At 44.4% G+C, this 12,058-nt stretch overlaps 1 protein-coding gene across 2 annotated transcripts in view; it reads right to left on the bottom strand.

Moving 5' to 3' along the window:
* Positions 1 to 412: 412 nt before the first annotated feature.
* Positions 413 to 12,058, bottom strand: part of Ankrd44 (ankyrin repeat domain 44) — a 158,744-nt gene continuing 147,098 nt past the window's right edge. The window contains exons 21-27 of one of the 2 annotated variants that reach the window (XM_059278040.1): positions 11,185 to 11,272; positions 9,698 to 9,781; positions 8,562 to 8,707; positions 8,006 to 8,088; positions 6,280 to 6,362; positions 4,328 to 4,419; positions 413 to 2,164 (exon numbers count right to left, since the gene is read on the bottom strand). In XM_059278040.1, coding sequence (XP_059134023.1) covers positions 1,914 to 2,164; positions 4,328 to 4,419; positions 6,280 to 6,362; positions 8,006 to 8,088; positions 8,562 to 8,707; positions 9,698 to 9,781; positions 11,185 to 11,272 — 827 coding nt within the window. In that variant the 3' untranslated portion in view covers positions 413 to 1,913. The remainder of the gene's footprint in view (positions 2,165 to 4,327; positions 4,420 to 6,279; positions 6,363 to 8,005; positions 8,089 to 8,561; positions 8,708 to 9,697; positions 9,782 to 11,184; positions 11,273 to 12,058) is intronic. The other variant, XM_059278041.1, reaches the window with a different exon arrangement.

Genomic DNA, 12,058 nt, shown 5'->3' with positions numbered 1-12,058 from the left:
AGAAGCGGTGCCCTGCTGCTCCAGATCTCCTTTCTGACTCTTCCGCATGTGGAACACAGCACTTGGGCCTCTGCCTGTGTGTTTGGTTTCAGTTCTTTGTCTTGGCACAGTGCCCACACTTGGCAGAGTTCCCATGAAGTGTCAGGACCATGTGACATTTTTGGTGTCGTTTTTGTAGCTTCTGGGTCTTTCTTTGGGCTACCTTTGTGTATATGACCTGCGACATCAGTTTTCATCTCACAGAAGGGTTCTCCATGGCTGCAGCATGGGGGAAGCAGCGAACAAACCCGAGGGTGAGCTGTAGTAGTTAGTGGGAACGCTGGGCTTACCCCAGAGCTGCTGGCTAGCCTGGAGTCGGGGGGATTTTCCCACTGATTTTATTATTCTAAGTAAGGTACATAGCAACGAGAGAGAGAGAGAGAGAGAGCGCCTAAACAGTGATTATTTCCTCAGCATTTGTTTCATTTCAAATAAATATAAACACATTTACATCAAAGTATACAGACATCTTCTCTAGTTTGAAAACAACACAAAAACCAAAACCTGTGGTCAACACATCATCAGTTACAAATGTCAAGCCAGCAACTAGAAATCTGTGCCGTTAGAAATATAAACTACAATGAAGACTAGTATGCAAAAAAAAACCGATGACATTTTACCCCGTAGAAAAGCTACTGCGGTCCTCACTTGCATTTAGAAAGAAAAAAGTTCAGAATCTCCCATTTTAGGCAGAAGCATTTTGGTCCTCATGGGTAGCTGGTGGATGGAGTACATACATAAATACACACACGTGTGTGCGTGTATATGTGCGTGTTTCTTAAAGTCTCATTCTTCCTTTTGTACAGCTGTTCCAGGTGAAGAGCGGGGTCCGTTTGACCTAGGGGCTTTGGCGGAGGGAGCAGACACAGTATTCACAACGCTGATTTCATGACCGACAACGGGAATTGGCTGGCGCTTCCACATCAGCCGTCTGCATTCACCTTCTCGGCTCCCTTCTACAGGAGTACTCACTCCTCTGCCAGGACCTTGACCAAGCAGTTATTTTCCTAGTCTACCGTTGAAGGACAGTGCCAGCCCTGACACCCTTAGAAGTCAGTATTTTCCTTTAAGAGCGAACCCACGAAACGGCAATTTCCTACTTGACTTGCATATTGTTTCAAGTTTTGGCACAATATAATTTCACCTGAAACGCTCTTGGATAAATTTGGGATCCATTACTCCATTGAAAAATTACTCACAGGTTTCTTAAGGAGAGCCCTGGGTGCTACTTTGTGTTTAACAAGAAAGCATGGTCAAGGTTCACATTCATCTGGCAACTTTAGCCAAGATCTTGGGAAGAAGTTGTGGGTAGTTACATGCTTCCTATGAGGAGGCGGGGTCAGGTGGACTCCCTTAAGAGGATGATTATAGGCATTACATCTGAAGATGAACTTTGACCTTTGGCTTCTAGTGAGGAAGTAAACACCAGAGTGAGAAGAGGGTGCAGGCGTTTCCTATCTGCTCTTCCCTCCCCTCCCAAGAGACACGAATGTCACTTGCTAGACCTCACAGAACTCACTGGTGAGTACATGAAAAAGGAAATCTTTAGACTGAGCATTTGTCTCTCTGCTGTGTTATCCCCTAAGACAAAGAATTAAACACTTAGAAATTGTCCTTACTTAAAATCAGAGGTAGGCTTTCAGAGAAGTACCTTACACCTAAAGAAAATATGGAACAAAACCCAACCCAGGCAGGCCTCTCTGCGTGTGCTCCAGCCTACAGCCTAGCTGCCCTCTTTTGGTTAGACGGATTCCTTTTCTACTGGTTTCTGGAAGCTTGGCCTCAAATACTTGAATACAGCACAATTCTGGAATTCAAGCTTCCATCCCTTTCTGCAACACAGGTAATGGAGGAAATGCCTTTACAGTCCCAAGTTAGAACGTTTCCGAATCAGAATCGTTTTCATTGTACCCATCCTCAGAGCCCAAGTTGTTGCTGCACAGACTGACTCTGCTACCCAGATTGGAGGAGAGGGTCGTCCTGCTCAAATTGTCTTTTCTAAAACAAACCAAGTTGACAGCCGTCATTGTGCTGGAAGGAGAAAAAGGCATCATGGTAGCCAGAATGAGGGCCAGGCAGTCAGCCACGTCTTTGTTAGGAGCACAAGCCAGGGCCGGGGTATGACCTGGGCGTAAATGCAGACAAGGCGGTGGTTAGTCCTGGGGGTCCGGAGCTGCACAGCATTCCACAGTACATCTCCCACAACCTCTCGAGAGGAGATGCATGCTGAGTTAGCATTCATGCCAGATAAGAGGAGTTACGTCTCACACGTCATGCTGCTGTGAGACTGGAGTGGGGCAGGGAGGGGGCGACATTTCATGGAGGTTCTGGTTTTGGTGTGGGGTCACATGTCTACAGAAAGCACAGTATTATCCCGAGTTAGCAGATTCCAGCCTTCATCTAGAGAACAGAAGTATATGGCGAGGAAGGGAGCTTGGGGACACAAGCCACAACCACTAGCGACAGGACATCCCAGGGGGAGTGCCCATGGACAGCAATGCACACCATAAGCCGCAGACCTGGCAGAGGAGAGGAGTCCCTTTCCATGACAAGTGTGTGTCATACAGAAAGGGTAAAACCAAGGGCTGGTGTCACTTTATATAAACTTCATAGAAAGCACACACCAGTTTACTACTATAAAACGCCAAAACCATTTGAAGAGGTCAGTAATTAATACTCTCATGACCATTTAAGAGAATTTTAACAGACCTTAAAAAAAAAAAAGTCACCTCACCAGCTAAAGTCACAAATCTGAACTATCAAGAATGTGGGACAAATCACCGTTTGCCATAATTAAGTGGGGTGACGCCATCATTTGAACTCAGGGATCCAGAAACTCATTAGAAAACTGGACCTCCACTCACTATGAAGGAGTGCATTGCTCTTCGGATATACTTGCTGTCATTATCACACTTTTACTCTGTTGGCCCAAGATCCCCTCCCACAGTGAGCAGTGAGCTTGCTCCGTCCATCAGAGGCACTGTCCTGGCAAAAGTCACTAGACCTGGGGCCCTCTGAACCCTCAGCCCGGAAGAGATTCTTCATCTTTACAGAGTGAAAACAACGAACAGGGCGGGCCAGGTGTCCTAACATTCCACTCCTGGAACAGCAGTGATGAGCAAAGGAATTACTAGGGCAGTGTGGTATAAAGTGGTCTCCAAATGTTCCCAGCACTGGGCACAGCTAGACTCTGAGAAAGGCAGGCTGACTCACACAGAGCTTCTGGATCCAGAGATCCAGACTGAATACACCCTAGGGCATGCCAACGCCCATTTATTCTAGTTTCTCATTTTGGAGAACAGTGGGCTTCTTCGTGCTAAGCTTAAGGTATGTAGTGCTGCGAAATATGAGGAAAGTAAGCTGGGGAAGCTCAGGCTATGGACGAAAAGAACTCTCTGGACTTCCAGACGAGCTGGGCGGGGAGAGAGCAGGGTTCATGCTACGAGACATGGGGCTGCAGAAACAGAACCGAAGGGGCGTCAGCCAAGATGTCAGCATGGCTGCCGACTTCTGAGAACTGGGCATGAGCTGCTAAGTCCAACACCTGTACTAAGCAGCTCACTGAGTAGCATTAATACATCCGAATACTTTACTGGGATGTCGCACTGCAAAAATTACTAAATTCGCAGATATCCAGAAGTTCCTCTTCTGCTTCCCAAGGTTAAGAGGGATTGTGCATACAGTGGTCGTTTATTAGGATTCTGGTCTTCATTAGTTTTTGTGATGCAGCAAGCGGAGTGGAAGGCTTTGGACAAGCATAAGCTTATTTAGGGAAAGCAAGTCATACAGGACAGGAGGAGAAACTTCCAGCCTAGACCTCAGTAAACATTCCATTCATGTTTCTCTACTTTCTATACAAGAGATGTGAGTCCTGATTTGTACTTTACAAAAACATTTGATCTAGGAATGAACCAAAAGTGCAAATATCTGTTTCCATTGAGCCCTGGAGTGTACCACTAATGACATGTGTCTCTCTCACTCCTTAGTGTATGCAGTTGGAGTTCCCAAGGCCAAGCTAAAAGGCTTTTGGCATGCCTGAAATTATTTGAATAAAATATGTTCAGCTGGTAATGTTACATGCCACATGGACAGTGATGGTGGGCTGCAGGTAGACAATTGCTGTACAGAAAGACAGAAGGGACAAATTACCTGGGTTTGATTTCTTATACATAAGACACTTCCATAGGGAAGAAACTGCTTCCTGGCTCTTACGCAGCTCCTAACTTTCTCACTGTGCTCTGGCTTCAACCAACACAACCTGTAGCAACTGTTAATTTTTCATACTTACCATTTTCATCGACAGCAAGTACAGAGGCTCCTTTGGCCAGCAACTCCTCAACTACCACCTTCAAGCCATTACGGGCAGCGATATGGAGGGGTCTGAAAGACAACACCGAGCATCAGTCGAGATACATGTTTGTGTGAGTGGTACAGCTGGGATCTCCCAAAAGCTGTGTGCTAAAGGCTTAGTGGATGTGGGAGAGGGTGGATCCTGTAGGGGGGGGGGGGGCACTGAGAATTTTCAGGGCACTGGAGCACGTCTTTGAAGGCACGCCAGCCCTTCTCACTTTCTCTGTCCTACGAGTGAATAGCTGTGTGTTCCCTGACAAGACATGCTGCTGTGTGCAAAGTAAAGGGGCCAACCAATCATAGACTGACACATGCAAGACTGTGAGCCAAAACAAGCCCTTTGTCTTTATGGTTCCCTCAGGTAATTGACATAAAAGAAAACTAATTAACAGAAAAAAAATGTGGCGTTTTGATTAACTTATGTCACTAAAAGGAAGATGTACTTAAGAATCTACAAACAGTACAGGGTTATTTTTGCTTTTGAAAAAAAGCAATGTTGACCTTATCTTTTCCAGGTATTATGGATCCAGCTATTCTCATGTGTTTGGCCCGGATCTCTCTGCAAGTGTTATAAATAGTCTCATCTTAAACAGTCTTGGTGACTGTACGGAGAAGGCCAGAAGAATTCAAGCTCTGCTGTGCTTTGTAGAAGACTGGCTAATTTGAGCCCCTGTTTCATACAGTTCATTGAGATGAGTGGTATTAATCTATACTCTCAGATCCTTTTATTAGTGCATGTTCATAGCTGTCTCACTGGGTTACAGTACCTTATAAAAGAGTGTCACCCTCAGCATATTGTGCTGTGTCCTTTAACAATCTTAAATTTAAAAAAAAAAAAAACTAATATTCTTTGCCTTTAACACAAATGCATAAGTAATTTCCCAAAATGGAAAACGAAGCAGTTTTTCAGATCCTTCACACTGAGGGTTACACTGAATTATATTAAAATATAATCACGACAAATAGCTTAGACACTGTTCAAATGTATTCTGGGAACCTGATTTATAAACCTGGTGTTTTCCAGCCAGACTACATAATGCTAATACATAATACAAACAGTTTCCCCAAATATGTCAGCTCATAAGCCCAGAAGATTTCTCTAAAAGCTCACTAAATTTATAATGAGGCACAGAAGCGCCTGTAAGGAGAGCAAAGAACTTACAAATCCTAGGAGCTGTATCAAAATAAGGGCTCCACCTAAGAGCAGGTACGCCTGGTCAACACCGCAGATGTGCATGCATAAACGTCATGAAGAGTCAGCACCGCTCACGGCTCTGCCTCTCGGAGCTAGACTAGTGCAGAGCAGGCTCTGAATGTGTGTTAGATAAATACTATGACTCTGGCCTTGCCTTTATCAGCCCTCCCCGACAGGCCAAGGCTCAGGGAACAGCTCAGAGAAGACGGTGGAAATGGAGAAGCCTGGGGATGGGGAGCAGAGCGGGGGCATGCTGTCTTTTGGACACGGAACAGCCATTGCACTCGTGAACTCACAGTAACTGTGCTTTTCTGCATAAGATTTGTTCAAGATCGGTCCAGGCAAAATCCCAACCTATATGGGATAGATGATGCTCTCCAGGCCCCGCCCCTTACTGAGGAGCTATTTGCAGTGGATAGCTAGGGTTGCAGGGGAGAGTCATTCACCGGTAGGTTTCCCATGCTCCATTGTGTAGTCCACATCAACACACACAAACTGGACTTAATGGGTTAGCTGGGGAGGGAGAGGCATGCAGTTGGGAAGGTAACATGCTGAAGGGATCTGGGTCGGTTGGAGGAGGAAAAGGGTGGTGGAAATGACCACATTTCATTGTATACACGTAAGACGCTCCCAAAGAATAAATAAAAATAAGGCCCGTGACTCTGGGCTCAGGTCAAGCTGCAGCTGTCACTCACGTCTGCAGTGCGCTGTTTCTCGCGTTAATAAGGCTCTCATCCTGTATCTTGTCAAGTATTAACAAGGCACACTTCTCATGGCCCTAGTAAGGAGAAAGCAAGACATATGAGGCAGAGATACAGCAAAGTCCCCGAATGTTTACTTGATCGTACTTTCCACTGAGTCCCAGCTTCCTCTGCTTGAAAACGTTCAAGACTATTCTCTGAGTAGTTCCTTTTCTAAAAAGCAAATGGGCCCAAGACACTCTTAAGCTTCTACATGGGGCCTGTTAGGACTTGTTTAACATGTTACTGACCTAAGATACTCATATTTAATATTAATATTTCCAAGGTCATTTTTAAAATTAATGTCCAGAGAGTGGAAGCAGATGCTAGCGTAGCAGGTCAGTGAGTGTGGGAGTGCAGCATCGGCAGTACCCTTTAAGTCCTGCAGCACTGCTTTTTAAGCATACATCAGGTTCCTCCTTCTTCAAACCTTCAATTACCACTGCGGTGATCCATCTCCGGAGTTCCCATGACACCCCAAGATCTGTGTCACTTATCTTCATTTCATTTGATGCTCCAAGGAAGCCCTGTTCCTGAGTGTGTTTCCCCCCCCCCCAACCTAAAATACAGATATCTCTGGATTTTATGACAATAGATGCTTGAGAATTAAAATATCCATTATTAGGTCTAGGGTCACGGATTATTATATCTTTGCTAATTAAGGACCTAGACCACCATCATTAGTATCATCTGAGAGTTAGAAATGTTGACTCTCCCTGGCATACAGAGACAGTAAAAAACCCTGTCTAAAACAAAAAAGAAAAAGAAAATCTTAGGCCAGCTTAGACCTAATAAAGAGCATGCATTTTTTGTTTTTTGAGATAGGGTCTGACTACGGAGTCCAGGCTGGCTTTGAACCCTTGATTCTCCCACCTCAGTCTCTAGAGTGCTGGGGTTAGAGGCATGTACTACCATGCCTGGCCAGAATCTGTGTTTTAACGACCTTCTCAAATGATTCCTTCCTATGAGGGTGTCTGAAGAACACAGTAGCTCCTGTCAGTAACACACTGTGCTTTGACATAAACTTCCAGATCCTGAGCACGTCTGTTCTTTCCATGTTCTTCCCAGAGCACGGATATAAAAATATAACCAAGGAGAGGAATAGTTGAGACTTGTGTCTATAACACAATGCAGCTTGTAACAATCACACACACAGGTTTTGTACGTGTCTTTTATCAAAGACAAAAATCTACCATATACTCTGCATTGACGTGCACATGAGAAAACAGTGACAAGGTACACGGATATTGCTTCTCTGTGGTATGATCTGGGGCTGTGTTCTCACAGTGTCTTCAAACAGAACTCAATAGAAACTGCTTAAGAGTTTATAAGCCATGTAACTAATGTCCTACCCTGTTGTGTGGTGCCAAAATGTGGTCCCGTAGCCAGGGAAACAGATACATGGAAAGAATTGAGATAGGTGGACTGCGGCGGGATTGCAAGTAGCAAATGCATCGGACCTGTCCTCATCGTTCACTCTGATGAGTGACAGGCATATCCACCCACCCAGAATTCTGCCCCTTCCTTCTCCCTCTCCATTTCCATGTACAGTTGACAGCGTCCTGGGAAATGGTCATTAAATGAAAAACCATGCTACTTAGGACCCAGGAGGACCGAGATCCTGTGGTATTATTACTGCGATCGCAACAGAAAGCAGCAATGTTTTAACCCCGTTACATACTTTACTGATAGCCAGATGTAAGGGAGTATTCAAGTCCTTATCCTTCACAGTCAGGTCAGCCTGGGCACTGTTCACCAAAATATCTATAGACAAAAACCAAGAGAGAGTAACTTAGACTGGGTGCTGGACACGTGTTTCAGTGTGGCCACAAAACAACACTAACGTTAGTACAGCCCACACTCATATTTAATGTTTGCAAAGAAGGAACAGTTTGATGCCATATTTGTTTCATTCAAACGGGAGCTGGTTGGGCATAGTTCCCCGGAGTTCCACTACTCTACCTCTCCTCAGCTTTTGGGCTAAATCCAAGTACAGTGTCAGTATTCCCGTCAAGATGACTCTGCTAGTATGTTTTATTTCTAAATGTTGAGACATTTCACTCAAGGATTAGTTTACTTTGCTGTAGTCTTCCAATGACACAGTCACAAAGAGCTGAAGATGACTGAGCACGTAGGTGACTCCAGTAAACCTGGGTGGCCCCTTCCAGATGTCCATGCTAGCATAGCACTGGCGTCTCTCTCTGACAGTATTTCCAGTCCACAGCCTAAGTACGTACCCACCGCGCCTGCCTGCCCGTTTTCAGCAGCCATCATCAATGCGGTCTTCCCTGAATTGTCCGCGGCGTTCACTTGGGCATCGTGTCTCAGAAGCAGCTGCAAGCACTCGGCGTGGTCACCGAAGGCTGCTGCGTGGAGCGTCGTCCTAAGGTTTCAAACATGCACGAATTGACTGCCTTTAAACTTGGCAGTAACTGTCAAAAGACACGTTTTCTAAAGACGCAAAGCTTCTGGGTTGATGGAAATGATGGCCAAATCCTGTCTTAGACCCATTCGAGGTAGCCACTGAAGTGTCACCTGTATGAACGGTGCCCCTTAGATTTGGGGGGGATGGGGAGATCATGCATGCAATGACTCCGATAAGGAAATCAGCACCATTCCGACCTTCTAATCTTGAGTTCTAGCGAGATCTCACTTGTCTGTGAGACAGACACTTTTAACATTAAGGGATAGTTTGTGGGTAGTTGGTTGGTTTGCTAAAAACCTTACAAGCCTACATAACCTAATGCAGATGGTGGGGTGACTGGGGAGGTGAGCTTGACATTGCTACTCATCAAAACGGAAAAGGTATTAGCCTTAACGAAGTAACTCCACTCAAGGATTCCATTTCCTGTATATACTCAGCCATGTAAACAGATTCACACCCAAGTATTCACTGTGCTACTTCTTAGAAATGGAATATTGAAAGCAACAGGAATATTCTTCAAAAGAAGTCAGGCTAAGCAACATGCTATGTATTCATTTAATGAAATAACATGCAGCTTTAAAAAGTAAGGTAAGATCTCTAGGACATAAAAACATACTATGTATTACTTTCTCAATTAAAATTTTTCCGCTTTGGCCAAGCACCATCCATGTCTGTGATTCTAGCACTCAGCAGGGCAGAGTCAGGAAGAGTATGAGTTTGAGGCTAGCCTGGGCTTCATAGCTAGTTCAAGGCCAGCTTGAGCTACACAGCAAGACTCTATGGGTTGGAGCTGGAGCTTGGTCTAAGCTTGTCTAAGGTCCTGGATTCAATTCTGAGCACTGCCAAAAATAGGTGTATATAAAAATAAAAGCAAATGCTTACTATTCCACAACCCAAAACAAAGACCAAGACTTGAGACCAAAAGCACGACACCTCTGTATCACTCACCGGCCTTTGTCATCCCTACAACTGACAATGCTGGAATCTATGGCCCCCAGCAGCAACGATGCACAGTTCTCATGACCATTTATTCTAAAATGAAAATGTATTTTAGTGTAAAAACAGACAAAACTTAAAATATATATTCCTTCACACCTTATCATTATATGCACTGTGTATTTAACAATTTGATATATTTTTAGAAATCAGATGCTAATATTTATGGCATGCTACAGTAGTGTACATTGAAACTTCCTGCTGCTCCCATTAAGGCCCCCTGTGTTTGTGAGATCCCCTGGAGCACCATTCACACAAGCTCCCACATAGGTGATGTTGAGACACCAAAGTGGAAAAGACAGATCCGTCACACGTGAATTCACCCTGATTAGTATTTTTAAGATTTGTCCATTTGGGGCTGGAGAGATGGCTCAGCAGTTAAGAGCACTGACTGCTCTTCCAGAGGACCAATTCCCAGCATCCACATGGTGGCTCGCAACTGTCTGTAACTCTAATTCCAGGGGACATGACACCCTCACACAGACATACATGCAGGAAAAACACCAAGCACATAAAATAAAAAAATAAATTTTAAAAAAGATTTGTCCATTTTTACTTTATGTGTATCAGTTTTTTTCCTGCATGTAAGTATGTATGTGCACTGCATGTGTACCTAGTGCCCAGGGATGCTCAAAGAGGGCACTGGATCCCATGAAACTGGTATGGATGGCTGTTAGCCACCATGTGGGTGCTGGGACCCAAGTCTGGGTCCTCTGCAAACAAGTACTCTTAATTACTTAGCCATCTCTCCAGCCCCCCAAATCACCTTTATTATTTCTCAGCTACCCTTTCTTTACCGATTTGATTTCATGCCTCTAGTATCTCTCCAGTCAAATGACCCAGCTTCAAGGGAAGCCCAGAGACAGTGTAAACACAAAGTTCTTTCAAGTCTTATACCCCAGGCTGACTCATGGAACTCGACTTAAGGTCACTGCATTCTATGAATAATGTTTCTCTCTATGAACCTGCAATAACAATTACATGTAAAAAGAAGGAGAATGAGGAGAAGAAAGAGAAGGAGGAGGAGGAGGTGGAGGGAGGAGAAGAAAGATAAGGATGAAGATGAGGAATTATATGAAAAGTCTTCCTAGTAGAAAATTTCTTACAACTACAGATACATTGGTATTAATGTTGACTTATTTTTCAGAGTTTGCCAGGCAATGGGGGGTACCACTGAAGATTTCTTCCCATCTATGGACCATGCCTCTCAGCCCACCACCACGGGATATATGAGTCACCTTGGAACTGTAGCTTCTGGAAAATCATTAACACGAGAGCCCAGGCATTGCCAGCAGACCTATTTGTCTTTAGCAGCAGAAGAGAATATTTGAGTCTTATCTGCAATCTAAATGCTTTCTTCCATTCACAAAAGGCACGTTGTCTACGTGCAGCTAAAGGAACAGAAGAAGCACCATGACATTTCCAACCTTTCTACTTACATTGCACAGTGCAGTGGCGTGAAGGGATTGCCGATAAATTTCCGGAAACATTTTTGCTCCAGAAGTACCTCTATGCAGTTTTCATTGCCTGCAAAGAATAAACAGATTCAGAGAGCTCCCCAGACACTCAGTTCAGCATGGTCTGGTGTTTTTTAATTTCCCATTAAGTGTTAGGTTCTAGCATATGAATTTCCCTGAATTGGCTGAATGCTGCTCTCTGTGGAATAAAATTAACAAAACACTAAAATGTTATTAACTACGCTCACAGGTGTTCTGAGATATGATGAACAAATCAAACAATGAAGGCCATATGGCCTGGTGGAGAGAGATAAAGAAGTCACCTCATTTGCAGGCAGAATAGATTCTGTGTCACCCCCAGCTCTTGACAGATGCCCTACCATCAGCATACCTCAATTTTCCCATGTTGACAATAGGGACATTTTCCTTTCGCCCACACAAACAGGCTAACTTATAGTTCCATACCCAAGTGAAGGGGGTAATGCCTTGTAGAAAACACAACAACAAGACTCTGGACATAAAACACCATGGCAGTGTTTTTAGTGGCATCTGGCCACAGCAGGCACCCAATGAGTATTTAAGTACATGAGTAAATGTAAGGCATTGTGGTGAACAGCAATGGCATGAGACTTTTAGACCCTTCTCTGCCATAGTCTTAGCCAGGGCTTCTAGGGCTGTGATAAGGCACCATGACCAAAATCAACTTGGGAAGGAAAGGGTTTGTTTCAATTTACAGCTTGTCAAAGTCCATCATCCAGGGAAGTCAGGGCAGGAACGGTATGTCAGTCAAAGGCCACGGAGAATGCTGCTTACTAGCTTATTCTTCACGGATTGCTCAGCCTGCTTTCTTACAGTA

Source organism: Peromyscus eremicus, chromosome 13, assembly GCF_949786415.1.
Source record: "Peromyscus eremicus chromosome 13, PerEre_H2_v1, whole genome shotgun sequence".
In the NCBI taxonomy this organism is placed as follows: Eukaryota; Metazoa; Chordata; class Mammalia; order Rodentia; family Cricetidae; genus Peromyscus; species Peromyscus eremicus.
The sequence above is the reverse complement of the archived record's forward strand: the minus strand, read 5'-3'. Positions and strand labels throughout refer to the sequence as shown.